General features: G+C 34.6%; 1 protein-coding gene across 22 annotated transcripts in view; it reads left to right on the forward strand.

Moving 5' to 3' along the window:
* Positions 1-19,968, forward strand: part of CEP170 (centrosomal protein 170) — a 128,984-nt gene that overhangs the window by 49,719 nt on the left and 59,297 nt on the right. For 12 of the 22 annotated variants that reach the window (XM_015433418.4, XM_065531497.2, XM_005539637.5 and 9 more), the window contains exons 5-10: positions 1,844-1,902; positions 1,999-2,161; positions 3,479-3,613; positions 11,658-12,134; positions 16,440-16,603; positions 16,790-17,083. In XM_015433418.4, coding sequence (XP_015288904.1) covers positions 1,844-1,902; positions 1,999-2,161; positions 3,479-3,613; positions 11,658-12,134; positions 16,440-16,603; positions 16,790-17,083 — 1,292 coding nt within the window. The remainder of the gene's footprint in view (positions 1-1,843; positions 1,903-1,998; positions 2,162-3,478; positions 3,614-11,657; positions 12,135-16,439; positions 16,604-16,789; positions 17,084-19,968) is intronic. The other 10 variants (XM_015433496.4, XM_074035302.1, XM_005539640.5 and 7 more) reach the window with 1 other exon arrangement.

A 19,968-nucleotide genomic window follows, 5' to 3' on the forward strand; every position in this document is an offset into this window, starting at 1 on the left:
TAAAGAGCAATTTTCAGAAGAGAATGAAAAACTTCAATAATATCTGCAGTAGTCGTGCCAGTGTTTTTCTACATTATATATACGTGTTTATATAAAATTCATATTATATATTATATAAATATGTGAATGTATGTATACTTACCAAACTCTAGGTTTTTTCTTATAATAGCTTAATCACATTTTTTGTCTTTTTAAAGAAATTTCAATAGCTTTAGGGGTACAAGTGAGGTTTTGGATACATGGATGAATTGTACAGTGGTGAAGTCTGGGATTTTAGTGCACCTGCCACCTGAGTAGTATACATTGTACCTCAACAGGTAGTTTTTCATCCCTCATCCCGCTTCCGACTTCCCCACTTCTGATTATCCAGTGTCTATTATACCACTCTATATGCCTTTGTGTACCCATAGCTTAGGTCCCACTTGGAAGTAAGGACATGCGGTATTTGGGTTTTTGATTCCTGAGTTACTTTACTTCGAGTAATAGCCTTCAGTTCCATACAAGTTGCTGCAAAAGACACTATTTCATTCTTTTTTATGGCTGAGTAGTATTCCACGGTATATATATATACCACATTTTCTTAATCCACTTATCAGTTGATGGGCATTTAGATTGATTCCATATGTTTGCAATTTAGACATTATCTTTTATTAAATATACTTAGTTATGAGATCTGTATTTCCATATGTACCAGCAAATATATGCCAGTGTATGAATGTGACAAAAAGGAAAATTTTAATATTTCAAGGCTATGGGAAAAAGCAATGTAGATTAATAGGAGAGCCCTGGCCTGGGATTCGGTTGACTAGACTCTTGTTTTGGTTTCTGTCCGTCCACTGCCCAAGTTCTGTATTTATGAAACGGAAGGATTAATGGAATTGAACAGAATATTTCCCAAAACTCTGTATATTTACAATTCTGAATTTTTATTATTTTAACAAGTAGAAACCTAGAGTAAATACTCACAAGTTTCCCACTTCCCTTATGCTTGGGAAGTCATCTTTTTCTCCCCAAGTAGTCATGATAGTTACAGCTTTCTACCCTTGAAGTCATAAGTGCTCTGAACTGGCAAAGAATAGAATTTAGTACATGGTTATAAAAGTCCTTTCATTACAGAGTTAAGTAATGGTGGGAAATGTGACCTCTACTCTTTAGTGAATAGATCTTTTTAATATACAGAGGCATTGTTCTTTTTGGCTTAATAATGAAGGCATTCATTATATCTAGCACTTGGTTCTAATCTAATCTTGGTATAGAATCCATTGTTTGATAATGTAATATGACCTTGATTGCAGTTCATGGGGAACAGTCATGGCTGTGGTCGCTGTAAGGACCCTAATTATAGCATTTCTTTTGTACTTGCAAAGTGAACTATATTTTTATCAATGCTTATGAAGTTTGAGTAATCAAATTCTTTTAGGAATTGCTGTTGATTAATCCTCGATGAGATATTTCCTTACGTTTTTGTGATTAGCTATCAATATAATTTGATGCATGTTTTCTTATGTATATGTTTTCACATAATTTTCTTCATTGTGGTTCTATTATTGTTAGTGAAAATTGAAAATGTCTCTGTGCTCTGATTAATTGCCCAGTTGTTTGCTTCTTGAGGGCCACCTTTACTTAAAAGTAGAAAACTTGCTGGATCTTAAGGTTTTTAGTATGTTTAAATGAAAATGTTTATATTTGTGAGCATATTTTAAGATTTAACTATTCAGGGGAAATATAATAATTCTGCTGTAATTGCCTGTTGAAATAGAACAATTTCCAAATTACATTTGATGATCATTTTTAGCTCAATTACAAGAAATTTGAGGTTATATTCTTCCTTAGCCCCGTTTACATACAAATCTTTTCACTGTAGTACAAGGAGAAATGAGGGTCCCCGAAGAAGCTCTTAAGGTAACAGTTTTTACTTAACTTCTTTTGCAAATCTACTATTCACTATGGTTGATTTTACTTCTTGATGTTTCACTTCCATTTTTAAATGTTTTACAGCATGAGAAGTTTACCATTCAGCTTCAGTTGTCGCAGAAATCTTCAGAATCAGAATTATCCAAATCTGCAAGTGCCAAAAGCATAGATTCAAAGGGAGCAGACGCTGCCATTGAAGTGCAGCACAAAGCTACCGAAGCACTGAAATCCGAGGAGAAAGCCATGGGTAAGCTGGCCTCTCTCTGAAGACCGTCTTTATACTTGATCTTGAAGACACTGCATGCTTTGTTCTCAGAAAGTTGGCCATGTCCATATAAAAATAATGTATAATAGTGATAATTTCAGAGTGTGTTTTAATGCTGCCAGTGCTTTCATTAGGAAACATTATAAAACACATAATTATATATGGCAGTTGTATATAGGTGTGCTTAATATGTTTAAATGTTTAAGGGAAGTAAATATAGTCATCCTCCAGTATCCATGGGGGCTGGTTTCAGGACAAAACTCCCATGAATACCAGAATTCATGATACTGAAGTTCCTTATGTAACATGGTGTAGTATTTGCACATAACTTATGCACGTCTCCTCCTGTATACTTTAAATCATCTCTAGATCACTTTAATACCTAATACAATGCATACACATCACTTCATTTGTGTAGTAGTACTTGGCATAAGGCAAATTTAAGTCTTGCATTTTGGAACTTAGTGGAATTTTTTTCCCCAAAGCATTTTTCATCTGCAGCTAATTGAACCCATGGATGCAGAATACCTACAGATTCCGAGGGTTACCTTACAGTATTTTTATTATTTCATGTTCGTCTGCATTTTCTTCTGCAGCATAACAACAAAAATGAATTAAAAGGAAATTTTTAAAAATCAAATGTAGCTGTATCATCATATAATAATTTATAATTCTCGGAATGTTATAAAATGCCTCACATAAATAATCCCATTCAAACAGAAACAAGTTTTTAAATGGATAGGCATTACTACATTTGCTCAAACAAAAATATGTTAGTTCTGTTAAGAACTAGTTTGTGTGCCCTTGGGCTTGAAAAAAATTAGAAAATGGGTGCTCATGCCAACATTTACTTTAGCTTTGTCTTTTACATTTAACCTTAACGAGCCATTTCTGATCAGACTGGTTTTGTTCTTCCCTAGTTAATTATTGCCTAGTTTCAACAAACTTGTTCTTCTGAGGTCACTTTCTGTCTAAATTCAAGTAAAATGCCATTTGTTACAAGTGGTTCAGTTATATACCAAACAAGTCATAACACTTGAAGAAAAAGCTACTGGGATATGTAGCACGTTGTTTGACTTAGATACCACCCAGTGGAAATAGTATTTATTTAGTTATGTCCAACATTGGATAAGATCTTATCACAAATACAAAGCTATTCAGGATAGATTACATTTTAGCTATCAAGACTGTACTTTGGTTTTTAATTTAAGTAATCAACCAGGCAGTTCTAGCATTCTGCGAAAGCGTATTTTTTTCTGTTTCATCTGCTCTAGACAGATTTTTCCCACCTCTTTCCAGATATTTCTGCCATGCCCCGTGGTACTCCATTATATGGGCAACCGTCATGGTGGGGGGATGATGAGGTGGATGAAAAAAGAGCTTTCAAGACAAATGGCAAACCTGAAGAAAAAAATCATGAAGCTGGAACATCAGGTAAAAAATCTCAATCACTGTGACATTAAATGGATATTTTGGGAAGCATATGTAATCTAAGCAAACAGCTGTCTACCATGAAAAGAGATGCTCTAGTATTCTATAATTTGATGTTTTTTAATTGATGAATGTTTTAATGGCCTTGTTATTTTAATGTAAAATTTAAAATTATGAGTGATTATAAGCAAAGTATTAATTTTAATATCTTTATAAAGCACCTTTAAAATATTTTTTACAGTTGAAAGGAGAAGTTAAGATTTGGAAAGCAGATTAATGATGTAACTAGGCATTTTAAGTATATAAGAATAATTATTAAAATATATCAATTAGACCAAAATAGTAGGCACTAATTTTGTGTTTTATTAGATCCCCAGCATGTAATCATATTTTTAAAATAAATTAGTTAATTTATTCTTTGAGATGGGATCGCACTGTGTTGCCCAGGCTAGTCTTGAACTCCTGGACTTAAGCCATCTTCCCACCTCAGCCTCCTGAGGAGCTGAGATTATGGCACACACCATTTCATGTCCAGCTTAGTCATATTTTTAATTGAGCAATTTCCACTTTGTTCAGAAATGTGATATGAAATTACAAGTTCTTCAAAACCTCAGTGTGCTCATTGTGATGAGAAATGGCAGCAACAGGATTAGTTGAGTTTGGCAGCCAGCATGAAAAAATAGTTCTGGGTCAGATTCTCAGAGTAATAGTCAAGTAATGTATGTTTGATATTTCTGATACTGTTAATGGAGTGGTTCAGTCCATAAACCAGAAAATCAAGACTTCCAGGAAATAAATGGAGGTGTCAGTTGCCACATAAGGACCTTGCAAAGACATGAGAACAGAAAGATGGAGCAGCCAGTTTTTGAGATAACAGCAGATAAGGATCCAGAACTGGATCTTAAAATCCTGTACTTAAACAGGCACCTGGGCTCAGTATGGAAGACTAAGTCTGGCTCTGAAACAAGGATAAATTTCATGAGAACTCTTTTCAATTTTCTACTTTTCACCCTAATTCTACAAAATAAATAGTACATTTTTCTTAGCTGGAGAATGAGAACATTGGTTCTTTAGGTATGCTCTAATGGATACAAGTCTAAGAAAGCAAGCATTGTCAACTTGATCTTACGGTGCCCAAGGCCGAATTTGTCAACTTTGCAAATAAATTCCCATCCCAGCTTTATTTGTTTCTGTCACCAGCAGTTTTCATCATGCCCATGCGCAGAAACAGTATTACTTTGCACGCTTTCAGATGTAAATAACAAATGCTGCCTGAGACAAACAGGAAAGAAATTTCCTGGCTCACATAACTGAACCCCATCAGGGTTGTTTACTTCAGCATCTCAGCAATGTCGTCATCAGCTAGCTAGCTTCTCTCTGCCTCTCAGTCTTGCTCTTCATAGTGGTTGCAGACTGAGGAGTTTACCCTCACTCTCATAGGCTGCCTGCCAGTAGCAGCAAGGGGTACATGCTGCTTTGATCACATGCAACAGAAAAGCGAAAATGTTACTTCCAGAAGACCTTCCAGAATTTGGAAGAACTTTGGCAAAAGTTCTCAACATCTCTCTCATCTCATTGACCTCTCACAGGTTCAGGAGAGGGTCACCTGCTTATTTCTGAACCAGTCCCTGGCAAGGCAAGTTAGATTATCCTTAAACCAGTCTTGCCCACCTTGAAGCTGTGTGTGGTGTTAGTTTTCCCCCAAGCCACATGATCTGTGTCGGGAAAGAGTGGATATCAGAGACTTTTGGAGTCCTTTGAGGAGGAAAGAACAGGGAAAGGATATGGAAAGAAAACCAAGGATGTCTGCTTTATTTGTAAATTTTGTGTGTTCCCTTCCCTTCACCTTGTTTGTGTAATCCTTAGGTCTGTAGGTCTGTTGCTTTCCCCACACTGCCCCCCGTCCTGAGTCATGATTGGGCTACCAACCTCCTGGTTTCAACCCTCCTGCAGTTTATTTTGTAGAGTACATTTAAATTGCTCTTTATTTTCTTTGCTTAAGAAACTACAATGACTGTCTTTTGCCTGCCAAATAGATTTTAAACTAAGTTTTCTATGTCAAAGTTTTCTAATTTTGTCCCAATTTCCATGGTCGCTTTACCAGTTGTTTGAGTGTTTACGTCCCATTACCAGTTGTTTGAGTGTTCTCTCCCAGTGCATCCCCCATAAATTATGCTAATTCCTGCCTGCTCTTTTCCCACAAACATAAATACACACATACATTAGATGATAAAGAGATACATTCTAAATGATGTCTTTATATTTATCATCAATACCTTACAGTTTCATTCAGTATGTTGTGTGTATGCCTCCTCCCCACAACTAAACTATACATGTCTTATTCAAGTACCACATAATATACTGTCATTGTGCCCTAGAGCCACCTATACTGAGAGGGGAAAAGATTTCCCAATTAGGTGATTAAGAAAACATAGCTGAATAGAATTATCACCGAACTCTGAAAATCACTAATTTTTATCTTGCCATTAACATTTTTAGCCCTCCCCTGTCACACACAAAACAGCTTTTGAAATCTGAAGCACATAACTTCTAACATACAATGAAGTGTATATGTAATCTTTATACAGCAGGCATAACCATGATTTACAGTAATAGCTAACACTGCAGTAGTGTTTACTTTATCCAGACATTCTTCTACGTGCTTTGTATGCATTTAATTATTTAATCATCACAGGAGTATTTAAAGGTGTAGTTACTGTGATTTTGTAGATAAAGAAACTAAGGCATACTGAAATTAATTTACTTGTCAGAGTCACCCAACTACAAATAATGGAGCTGGGATTTGAACTTAGATTGCCTGACTCCAGAGTCCATGCTCTTAAGCAGAAGTTTTAATATTTCAGCCATCATTATTCTTGTAAACACAACCACTCTAAAAGCGTATACTTCATAGGGTACAGATACTTAAACACTCCAAAATCAAATAGCCATACAAATTGATCCCTCATAGCTCAGCATAATAAAATAAATTTCAAATGTGAAGCATCCAGCAATACTTTCATCTCTATGAATGTAACTGAATTCTCAGCTTGTGTGCTCTTTCTGCTCGATGAACAAAAGCTGTCTCATAATCTTGGCATTCTTTTTGAGTAATAATTCAGTGATTTATGTCTTGTGTCAAATTCCTTAAAGTGCCCTGTCTGATTAGTAATAGCCTTAAGAGACTCTCACTTGCTTTCTTATGTTAGTATGAGGATATTACTGTTTCAGGTTTATCATTTGCAGCTTTTTAAACTATAGGATGAGGGAAATAGATTACTGTCTTGAAATAATTTGACGCCAGCAGAAATTGTAGAATCGGATTTGAAATGTATATCAAGTGTTCTTTAATTTGATCATTTTGAAATTAAGGTATTTTTAAAAATTTAAACGTTCTTTTTTAAGTTTCAAATTGTGGAGTATACGTGATTAGTTTCATAATTTACCCTGTAAGCATACTCTTAGTGAAAGCAAAAAGGGATTTGCTTCTTAGTTATTAATTTTTAGAGTTACATTCCAGAAAGTATAATAGTGTGTTTGCTACCTAGTAATTTTTAACGTCCCTCTCTGAGGGTTCATATATATCCAGAAACTCTGGAAGACTTGCCATATGGTTTGAAAAGCCCTGGTTTAAGCAGATATTTACTTTAGAGCAATTTCGTTCTCAGAAATGTGTGACTATTTTTAATCGTATTAAGACAGAAAATTTGTCCTCACTTTATTTACAGCTATGCTTTTCTACCTCCTAACTTGGTCTCAACAATTAATTTAGGTTATAATTAAAGGCCTTTGACTGTTGCACACATTTTGAAATGGCATGTACAACTGGGCATCGTAGATTTTTGGCTCTCTTATATTGATTTTTAATCCAGTGAAACTAAATTTGGAAATGTTCAAGTCGTAGCTCCTTCTAAGCAAAAGGAGCTTCTCAGGTCTTCTTAATTTGACATACTTGAACAGACTAGGTTGGATGGATGTCTTAAGCAGAATGAGCTGTTATAATTATAGTCCTTGTCATCTCAAATAAGTTTAATATTTCATTGAATTTAGTACAGAAGAATGAAAAGAACATTTATTCTGGATGAAGTATAAGTATCCCTTATAATACATTGTGTTAAGGTAACACAGTCATAAAGTACCTTAAGAACATAAGCAGATTATCACCAATTGCTTTTCTGGTGTAGATATATGGAATTAATTACAGCATAGTCATTAAATAATTTTTTAAATGTAGTAATTGAGGTTAATAATATAATATTAGTCTAAACAAGTATTTACTCTATTATTTAGTTTAATTTGGTATAACAAAATGAGTTTTGAAGATAGATGAATGTTAAATTTCTAAATTCCAGAATATGTCCTGTCAGTGTTCTGAGGGAGGAAAGGTGCTTTATTTTTCTGTGTTGATTAGAAGACTCCTCATAGTTTTTCTATTAGGTACTTCTCAAGTGTAGTTGAACCACACCTCATCTGTTTTTATCATCTTTAGGGAAATGAGTCTTTCCACATAATGAATTTTCCAGATAATTGAACTTTACTTTTACAGTTGATAGTTTTTTTTAAAGTTTAACCATTTCCTAAGTTTCTATTAAATTCATTACCCATATTACCACCTTCTTTTTTTTTTTTTTTTTTTTTTTTTTGAGACGGAGTCTCGCTCTGTCACCCAGGCTGGAGTGCGGTGGCCGGATCTCTGCTCACTGCAAGCTCCACCTCCCGGGTTTACGCCATTCTCCTGGCTCAGCCTTCCGAGTAGCTGGGACTACAGGCGCTCGCCATCTCGCCCGGCTAGTTTTTTGTACTTTTTAGTAGAGACGGGGTTTCACCATGTTAGCCAGGATGGTCTCGATCTCCTGACCTCGTGATCCGCCCGTCTCGGCCTCCCAAAGTGCTGGGATTACAGGCTTGAGCCACCGCGCCCGGCCATTACCACCTTCTTAAGCAGAGAAGGTTCAGTATAATTTAAAACTTCTTCTTATGACTCAGAATCATCATTAATCATCAATATCAGTATCACTATTATTATTCATGTATATCAAGAGCAATATCGATATCAATACTCAATTATATTAATAATATAATAATACTGACATTGCCTTACAATAATGTCCTCAGGAGACTGTAGTATATAAGACTGTTTGCCCTATGTACTGAATGGTACTGGACTACCATGTTTTTGGGGCCATTTGTCTGCTCTTGTTTTTCATCTTATCTCTACCACTTGGTGCAGTCTGTCTGTCCTTAATCCTCACTTTTTGTACCCTGCCCAAGATTTGCTACATGTGATCTGAGTAAATAGTAAAAATCTCTCAGTGAAGATCTTAACTGTTAGTAAAGTTTATGAATACTTAAGGATAGGCATTGTCATATCTGTCTTGGGTTTTTTAAAGTTAGATTTTGGTATTAGCTTTTTGTCTTCCTGATTCTCAGCTGTTTTTGAAAGTTGAGGGAGAAGCATTTATTTGCATATCTGCTTTGTTCTGGGTAACTTACATGATCTCACTTAATACTCATCTCACTAAATCTTCACAACAATCTTATGGGAAGATAGTGTTTTCTCACTTTATGATGAGGAAAATGAGGATTGCAGACTGATTAGAGATAAGATTTATGTGATTTCAGATCTTGTCTGGGCTTTGCACGAAACAGGCTGCCTGGTTGTGATCATCAGATCATAACATGCCGCCTTTCCACTCTGTTGTGCTGCGTGACATGGTTAGGTGCTTGATTTCTAGATGAATTAGTTATTAACTTGTGTAAGTCTCAAGTTTCTAGCTTTGCGTAAGTGCGAGTTTGAAGTAGTACTAACTTGGGAATGGTAACCTCCAAAACAATGCAGTGCAGTTGTTGATCTCAGCTGTCTTAATGCATGAAACATGTTGAAACATGTCAGTATTAGCATGTGAACTTTTTTTGCAAGGGAGGAAAATTGAGATAATATTCCTTTGAATCATGAGCAACAAGTGGTTGATAAGTGCTATATCCCTGGCCAGCTTTTTTGTGTTACTTGCTTCATAGCTGAGCCACATCAATTTTATTTGGCTCCCTGTGTAGTGGGTCAGTTTGACTTGGCTCTCTGTGTAGTGGTATTAGAAACTACCATCTTAACCTTGTTCTGTCACCTGAAGGATGAGCAAAGCAAAAACAAACTATATGTATATGTCTGTATGGGGGGAGGGAGAGAGGACAGGTTTATGAACAAGTTTATGATCAAGTACAGTACATTGTACATAGTTTAAAAAAATCACTGTCTGAAAAAATAGAAAAATAACATTAATGAACTATTAATATATGAGGAGTAGTTAATATTTTATTCTAATGGAAATTTTAACTAACATGACTTCAGAGTAAACACTCAAAAGTCCAGCTGAACATTTTATTTTTAAGAAAAAGATAAATTAACTCTTTATTTAATCAAACTTTTTTAAAACTTTAGGTCGTGTCATATAAATGTATGATTATTTCTCTGATAATGTAGAGTTTTTCCAATACTATTCTTTCATGTTCAGTGATAGGAAAACTGAGTAGATTTTAAAAGGGTAATTTTTTACAGTGAAAATTATAATCTTTCATATTACATGTTCTCCTTGCCTTCTATTTAGATTTTTTTGACACTTTATTATTACTATGTTTATTGTGAAAATGGAGTTTGTTGTCTTCAGTGCCCTACCCCACACATTTGATTACGAAAAGGGATGTTACTATATCATTCTTCTGTAACCTAAAAGCAGTCAGGTTTCTTATTATTTCATATTCAGACTGCTGTCAAGAAACCAATTATAGTACCTGACAGATCCCACTAAAATTTAATCTTTGAAAAGATGTTTCAAAAGATCAAATGCTTCACTTACTTAGAAAATGTTTGGAAACAGCCTGGTCTCCCTGTATTGCCTTGTTTTCCTAATAAATTGTCTGTAAATGATTTTTCTATTAATCTGTTTAATAGCAGAGTTTATTTTCAAGCTTTAGGGAAATATATCTCATTTGAACTTGCTCTTCATCTTGATAATGGACATGCTTTGCTTCTTCAACAACAGGACAATATCATCTTTAATTTTTTTCTTTTGCATTTGCACTACCTAATAACATGCCAAAAACATTTTAGTTGTCATTTTCATTTATTCATAAATGCATTTTATTCATGTATTTTATTCATAAATGCATCTGTTTTTAGACTGTTGTATTAGACTCTGAGGCGATAGAAGAGTAGTGATAGTGTTCCAGAGTTACTTGCTCCTTCTGCCAACTAATGTTAATCTGAGGTTTACAATTCAGCTTTCCTCCAAGAATTTTTGACACTTTTGCATATTCTGCTGTATAGAAAAGTAAACTGATTTTCTTCCAGAGTCATTGTCTGGAAACTGAATTTCCCATTTTAACCTTATTTCTTTCACACTGCTGCTTGGATTGCAAACCACATGTTTTAGTCTTTATAAAAAGTTTGTATCTTCTTGCAAGGATCGCACTTCAGCAATATCTTTGTCATTCTGAAAATAATGTTTCTGAATGTAGTGGTGAAGAATGGTAAGTGGAATCATTACTTCCAGAAGATCACTTACATATTTACTTCATGTTTATATTCTCATTTGAGTACCTGTTCTCCTTTGAAGCACTACATGTGCTACATATCTCATCTTGGTGACTTGAGAAGGAAGTTCATAGTTTTTCTGTCACTTTTTATGTATACATTGAACATGCATCTCCATCTACATTTTATTTTAATTCTTTTGGACCTTAATGAATTCTAGATCCAAGTTGGAAAAAATATGGACTTAGCCATGCAAGATCCATTTCTTACCTGCTTTGCTCTCATTTGCCATTGCTGCTGCTTATCTTGCATCCCCTGTTGGTAATCAAATAGCATGTTTATAATCAAGATTCTTTTTTCTCTATGACATTTGTTCTGTAATATAAATGCCATTGGTTTTCATCCAGACTGTGATCTGCCTTCTAGTTCTCATGGAGTAGTACACATGGCCATTACCAGACTCCTTCAAGTGCCAGAAGCAATCAAATATTTTGAATTTTCTCTTATTTTTCTCATTAGGGTGCAGCATAGATGCCAAGCAAGTTGAGGAACAATCTGCAGCTGCAAATGAAGAAGTACTTTTTCCTTTCTGTAGGGAACCAAGTTATTTTGAAATCCCTACAAAAGAATTCCAGCAACCATCACAAATAACAGAAAGCACTATTCATGAAATCCCAACAAAAGACACACCAAGTTCCCATATAACAGGTGCAGGGCATGCTTCATTTACCATTGAATTTGATGACAGTACCCCAGGGAAGGTAACTATTAGAGACCATGTGACAAAGTTTACTTCTGATCAGCGCCACAAGTCCAAGAAGTCTTCTCCTGGAACTCAGGACTTGCCGGGGATTCAAACAGGAATGATGGCGCCCGAAAACAAAGTCGCTGACTGGCTAGCACAAAACAACCCTCCTCAAATGCTATGGGAAAGAACAGAAGAGGATTCTAAAAGCATTAAAAGTGATGTTCCAGTGTACTTGAAAAGGTTGAAAGGTAAAGTGATTTGATCATTCAGAACTTCCTATTTTATGATAAAGAAAATCCAGTCTGCAGTTACTATACTACTAGTAGATATTTACATGGTAGAAAACATTCTGCTTTTTTCAAAGGTTATATTTAATTTTAAAACTCAAGAGGAAGCCACACCACCCATGTCCAACTTCCTCGCTCAAATTAGTCTTTCTTCATTTTCTTGACAAAACCAGATTGGTTTTATGAACTTATATTTATGCTGTAAAACATGTTTCTTTTTCTTCTAGAAATACAAAATTTGTTAAGTTCACCAGTAGGATTCCCTAGCAGATGAGTTCCATCATTTTCTTGATTTAAGGAAAAGCTATGTCCAATTCTGTTCTCTATTATCATTAATACCTAGATTCTGAAAGACATTTTAAGTTGGTATGAGCCAAATGTTCCACTTGGATAATACAGTCACATCACTGAAGGGAGTGCTTCAAAGTATTCTCAGTGGTTACTCATAAAACAAAGGTTTTTGGTTTAGAAATATTTGGTAGGATCTGTTAATCAAGTTTATATTTTTTTTAATATTAGGACTTTATGAACATTAGGGTTGAATGTTCATTTTTGAAATAGTTATATATACTTTGTTTGTATAGAACTTAGCCAAAATTAGTAAAATTTGATATTTGTACATTGATGTATCAGCTGATCAGTTTTTTCTCATTGGTTTTGCCAATTAAGTTTATTTTAGAATTAATTGAATATAGATTTATGTTACTCTGTCTTACTTTTATTTAATAAGCTATCTATAAGGAAAATGATTTAGAACAAATTGTGATTACATGTTTATCTGAACATTCTGTTACTATCTTAGGAGTTTTTGTACTCCTAACACTTCATCTAGTACTCGAGCATGTGATAGGTACTAATTTGAATAAGCAATGGGTGATTTCTCTGTCAATGACAAGACTGGCCCTGATTTAATCTATATCTTATGTCCTGGCATTCTGATCAAGTAATGAAGAAATAGTATTTGCATACTTATTTCTGATTTGCTTCTAAGACATTTCAGGACAGTGAGATGATGTGATTACCTAATTATTTGTTGGAGCCTATTACAATATTTAATTATAGTTATCAGCAGTTACCTGGCATATGTGTTTTTTAGACATGACTGTGACCTTTTACTTCTAGACAATACATAGTTGAGACATTTTATTTATATTTATATAGGTTAACAGTCACAAATAAATAGGCTGTTTATATGAAATGGATAAATAATATTGATATCCTAGTACAGTATAAGAGGTAGCTGAACCTTGAGAATTTAGAAATAACTTAGACTTTTTAAAACCACTCTTAATAAACAAAAACTGAGGTAAAATATCCTTTTAAAAGATAATCATTTTAAAAATATCTTTATTAAACCCATTTATATTGTAACTTAGTCATTATAACTTTTTTCTGTACTGGCTATTATTTTTAAGCCATTATTTTAAAACATTCTCTCCTCACAAGACCCATTTGTGGACCTAATTCCAAATAGAAGGATTAATGTCCACATGTATACTATATCTGTATTTTAATGATTAGATATTTTAAGCCCTTACTAGAAATTATGTAATCATATTACTGTTGTCCTTCAAAGTTGATTTATAGGTAGACATATATTCCAGTATGGTGGCAGTGTGAGAACTCTTCTTTTAGATTTGCCTTCAGACCATTTTACAAGCCATTCAAGGTAGTGTTTTTGTGAATAATACTCATTTTTGATCCAAGATAGATTCATTTTACTTTTCTGGACATGTGTATAAATGACATGTGACTTTCTCCAAAAGTCAGAGCTTCCATCATTAGATAACAATATTCCATGATTTAGGATATAAAAGAGTATATAGCAGGACTCTAAATAAGTGTAATTATAGCAAATAATAAAAATTTTACAAAAATTAGGTTTTCAGCAACTGTTTAGATCAAAGAATTGAAAGTAGGCAAAACAAAACTAAAACAAAAACTTTGCTCCTACAAGAGTGAAGTGCAGGGGCTTTGGGATAGTGAGGAAAATAAAGCCCATACACTTTGACCCTTTAGGAGAGTTGCCACTTCTTGTGGCCACACCACTAACTTGTTATAGCTAACCTACCCTAAAAATATTAAAAGGACTTCAACATACTTAGGCATGGCTAATGATAAGCAAAGGAAAGAAAAGAACTTGGTGAGGACTGTTTGCTAGTGACCTTTTTATTGAGTAGAAACAGAAAATTGCAACTGCGATGAGATATTGACTTGTATAACACCAACAAAATACAAGAGGGCATGGTAATTTTCCAAAAAAGAGAATGACTAATTTATAAGAAAAGTTTTGAACTACAAGTTATAGGAAAGATACTTGAAAGGGCCTGACACCACTAAGTGCCAAATTTTATGTATTAGAATCAGAATTAAATTCTGTGAAGATGGTATTTTCATTAAGATTGTTCAGTATGTGCAGGATCTATTCTTTGTTCTTATGGTGCAGCAAATATTGGAGTTTAGTTATCTTCAGCTCTTAGAAACTGGATTCCTTTTCAATAGAGCCAATACAACAATGAAATAGGTTGTAAAATCCAGTGTTTTTAATGAAGTCTGTATTTGAACTAGTGAGTTTGTTTGGGCTTGCCCTTCATCTGCTATCTGTTATTCCTAGCTTAATTACCTGAGGCAGGGATTTCATTAATTAATCTCATTTTTTCTTTTCAGATTGCATTTTGAATAGTCAACAATTTGAAGAAAGATCTTCAGATTTGTTGTCATATATGATTTTTATAGTATTAATCACTATTACTTTGATAGACGTGATCTCCAAATCACCTTCCTTTTGATCTTACTCCCTTTGTTTCCATTGCCTGTTACTTTTCCAATACGTGACCCTTTTCTGTGTGTTCTGTAGTTCTCTCTTCTGTGTCTTCTCATTCCTTTTATGCACCACATTTTTATAACTAGTGCTTCTGTGCTAAATCATTGGGACCAGTTAGTAATCTCTAAATTCATTAGGAACAACCTAGAAACATTAACACTCAACTTTTTCCCTAGACATAGGTTGTTTGCTTCTCCCACCCCCCAGGTCTTTCAGGTCTGATCATAATTTTGTTTGGAACCATATTATTCAGTGGGCGTTCACATTAAAATTTGTAGCCCAGGTAAATGTAAAAATCAGATTTAGTCCTGGAAGCATTAGAATGTATCTTGTTGACTAAATTCATTTATAGCTAAAGAAGTTTAAATTAATTTAAGCTCTGATTTGTGATTCCATTTAAAACATGCATAGAATAACTCAACTTTCTAATAATTTCGTACTATAATAATACAATATCATTTGATTATTTTTATCATATACTTATTACTTAGTTAATGAGAATTTTAAATCAGAAAAAAAAGTAATTTTTGTGTCATCACATCCAAAACCTAACAGAACCATGAAGGCTAACTATTTAGTGGCTTTTACTTGCTCTAAAATAGAATAACCTTTGTTAAAGAGGTGATCTTTCAAAATTCAAATATATTCTAACCTGATATGCTTCATGGGGAAGATATCTGGTAATATTTAGCACCATGCTGTTTGCCCAGTGGGTCCTTAGATCTAGGTGGAGATTTCATAGATGACCCTTTGCATTGATAGACCTCTCAGCATGCTTTATTTAACTCTTTGAAGCCACTAGGGTTTCTAATGCAAATACAGTTTTCAAAAATTCTCATTACTGGAAAGATATTTGGAAAAAATTGTGCAATAATTATTGGGGACTACAAATTTGAATCTTTTTAATAAAAAGGAAAAAATATGCTGAGCTTCTGAAAGTATTGAACATCAGTGAAGCTTAAGATTCATCACATTTTTACGATACTTGTGTTCTCATTTCCTGTGTAACAGTAAGCATTTCAGTGACGTTACCCTTTTTCTTGTCTTTTTTCATCTCTAATGCTAGAGTCAAATTTTTTATTGCTAAATAGTGTGTATAATTTGAAGGCAGAATTAATGTTTATTGATGTTAGGAATACAAATATCACAGAAATAGAGCATTGATTATCTATTAAGACATTGATGAAACATTATAAAGTTAAAATTTGCAGAAAGAAAGGCGATCCTATTCAGTCATTTATAAAGGACCTCATTGTTAGTTGATAAATTTGAATGTAACCATTGCAATTGAGCAAGTTTGCAGAGCCTGTTACTGAAGAGAACATATGACTTTGGATTGAAAAGGAGGAGGGGAACAAAACAAATAGCACTTTTGTGTATGCTTCTAAATTTCTACATGGGATTTTTTCCTTCTCTATTGTTTGGTTTCTTTTTGTATCCAGGAAATAAACATGATGATGGTACGCAGAGTGATTCAGAGAATGCTGGGGCTCACAGGCGCTGTAGCAAACGTGCAACTCTTGAGGAACACTTAAGACGCCACCATTCAGAACACAAAAAGCTACAGAAGGTCCAGGCTACTGAAAAGCATCAAGACCAAGCTGTTGTAAGTCAAACTGCTTTTATGATTGCATTCTTTGATGAAGACAATCCCAGAAAAAGAAGGTCATATTCTTTTACTCAAAGTGCGGGAATCTTGTGTCAGGAAACTACATATTCACCACCACATACAAAACTTGAGAAAGCAAAATCTCCAACAGCAGATGCCAAAGTGGTTTCTTTGTCTTTACAGACTAGCTCTGCGCATCACAGAGGGGGGCATGGTGTTCCACATGGGAAATTGTTAAAACAGAAATCAGAGGAGCCATCGGTGTCAATACCCTTCCTACAAACTGCATTGTTAAGAAGTTCAGGGAGTCTTGGGCACAGACCAAGCCAGGAGATGGATAAAATGTTAAAAAATCAAGCAACTTCTGCTACTTCTGAAAAGGATAATGATGATGACCAAAGTGACAAGGGTACTTATACCATTGAGTTAGAGAATCCCAACAGTGAGGAAGTGGAAGCAAGAAAAATGATTGACAAGGTAAATAACTGAAATTTGAGTGTGATCTTAGTCGTTGTGCGGTGTATTTGACTGGTGGAAATTATTGGAGAGTCAGCATGAGATGTTGTCATGAAGTCAGTGGTTTGTGAATTTTAGGGTTTTGTTAGGGAACTGCAAGACTAACAGTAAGACCAACATGCTTTGTGATTTTATTTGCTGATACTCTGCATTTGCCTGAGTTTCATACATAAAGCTCTGTACATTTAAAAGGTTTGGACCTTTTAAATTTGTGTAAATTAAAGATAGGTTTTAAAAATATTATGCTTTGGACGTTCTTGCTTTGCATTTATTTTAAAAATAAAAAGAAGCAACCAACCAACAAACATTGCTGTAACTCTGTTAACATAAATGTAGATATTAGCCAATGACAGTTAACCACAGATTTCCCGCCTACTGATTTCATGTTGGAAGCAGATGAAAATCCATATTTTAGCTTTGTTCTTTGTCTGTATTTTTTCTTAATTTGTATTCACTGCTGTCATTGGTGATAGAAGTATATGAAAACAAAATCAGTTGGTTATGATTTAGTTTACTGGTTTAGCCAAGTATATGCCCAGTCATGATGGTTATCTACATTTCAAGTATGTTCTTTGATATTACTGGTTAGTATGTGTAAGGATTGTTGCATGGTTTAAAAAGTAATTTTTCTCGGTTTTGCCAATGGTCATGAAAGGTTGACTTTAGAATCCGCTACCAAGGTAGTTGAAAAAGTCACTGCGGTTTTTGCCATTACTTTCAATGGCAAGAACCGCAGTGACTTTTGCACCAACCTGATATTACCTCTTGAAAAATAGCAGTATCCGTTTGGCTTAACATTAATCTTTTGTTTAAATTCTTGTTACTCAAATCTGCTCCATGGGTTAGCAGCATAAATATTACTTGGAAGCTTGTTAGAAATGCAGTTTCTCAGGCCCATCCTATATATACCAAGTCAAAATCTACATTACAAATGAGATCTCCAGTTGACTAACGTGCACATTAACATTTGAGATGCACTTATTTAGATGATAAGTTTCTGGAATGGCCTCTCAGGGAGGAGGGCAAGCTAAGATAACCCTTTGGGATGCAGGAAAAATATTAAAGCTTATGTTTACTTTTATTTTCATATTTTTAATTTTTATTTTGGATTGTGTCCTATAGTGTATAAAATCTCTTACTACACTGTAAAAGAGTATGTGTAATTTCTAAGCATACATTTATTGTGGAGTACATGCTTAAAGTTTACCACTGGGCTGCTCAACTCCAAACTTTTGGAGACCCATTGTCTGGGAAATAGGTGAGCAATGTTATAGTTGTTAATAAGAGAAGTATAGTGTTTAAGAAACATCTAATGTTTCTTAATGACTGATCATAATGGCTGATGTTTTCCCATTAAAAGATTATTTTGCAGTGAAGGATTATATATATAGAGAGACAGACAGACAGACAGAGAGCGCGTGCAATTTAAGAACATGAACACTTGTAAGCAGACAGATCTGGGATTAAATATAAACTTTGCATGTGCTAGTGTGTGCCCTTGGGTAAAGTAACCTCTTTAAGCCTCAGTTTCTTTTATCTCTGAAACAGAGGAGGTATCACTAGATTATAAAAAGAATTCAATAAAACATATAAAAGGCTTATCACAATACCCATCTTATTATATTGCTGTATAAGTGTTACTTTATCATTACTGTTATTAGGAGTTTCCACATTTGAATCTCTACATCAAGTATTAACAAATCCCAGAATGTTCTTTCAGCACTGAAAGAGTCAAATATAAAACCACAGTGGAAGTGACAGTGTGAGGACCTAGCTTGACCAGGATAGCAGAAAGCCAAGAAAGAAGTCATTGTAGCAGATGAAACTCTTCGGAAACTGCTGGATAGAGAGGGTGGCCACAAAACCTGGTTTACACCTGTTGCCTACAATTGTCATAAGCATCATTTTTTATTCTCAGAGTCCATTTTGACAGCAAATTATATGGTCTCACTATGGATCGAGAAACCCAAGGCTTTAGAGCAGGAGTCATTTAAAGGAGTAATGATAGTAGGTGCCCAGGTACATAGTTCAAAGACTTTCTTAGTTTGTATAAACCAGAAAATGAAGCTGAGACCATATTGCTGGGAAGAACAAAGCTCACTACATTATCTTGTGACTACCAAAGAAAAAAAGCTAAGATTCCATTAGCTTGAATCCACATAAAGCTCAAAGCCATATTCGGGCTAATTACAGTCAGGCTCTGGGAAAACAAAAGCGTAGAACCAGGAATCATATGCCTGAGTTAGATGAAGTAACCTGTGGGTATGAAGAAAACAAAGACCAACAACAGCCAGAAGGAAGGCAGAAAAAGCACTTTGGGAGGATAGGAGTAGATACAGGCATCATATCAAGTTGCCTGGACGAGTGTTGTCATCCAGTTTCTCCATTTTGAAGTTTGGGTGTGTGGGATGGAAGTTGGGGCCATCAGCTGTTGTTTGTCTGAACTTAAATGCTCTTTTGTCCTGGAAACGTTCATGTGGTCTAACTCTTCTTTTTCACGTCATCATTTGAGATGTGTTCTATTTCATTGATTCGTTTATTTAGCAACTTTAATGCAACATTAACTATGTGTCAGGCTTTGTGTCTAGGAGAGGGTGATTCATAATGAAAAGACTGAGCTCTTTCCCTCAAGAAATGGCTGTGTACTGGAATAGATATACACAGACAAAAACCAAGACTTTAAAAATAAAGTTGTTGGAGGAAAGCTACCAGTAGCTTCCAAGAGGAGATCTCAGGTCTGCCTCAGAGAACATTCCTTCCTCAGAGAAGTCTTTAGTCATCCAGTGAAAAAAAAAAAAAAAAGTAGTCACTGTCATCCACTTGTTTCATTTTAATCATAAACTTTA

This window comes from Macaca fascicularis, chromosome 1, assembly GCF_037993035.2.
Source record: "Macaca fascicularis isolate 582-1 chromosome 1, T2T-MFA8v1.1".
Classification (NCBI taxonomy): domain Eukaryota; kingdom Metazoa; phylum Chordata; class Mammalia; order Primates; family Cercopithecidae; genus Macaca; species Macaca fascicularis.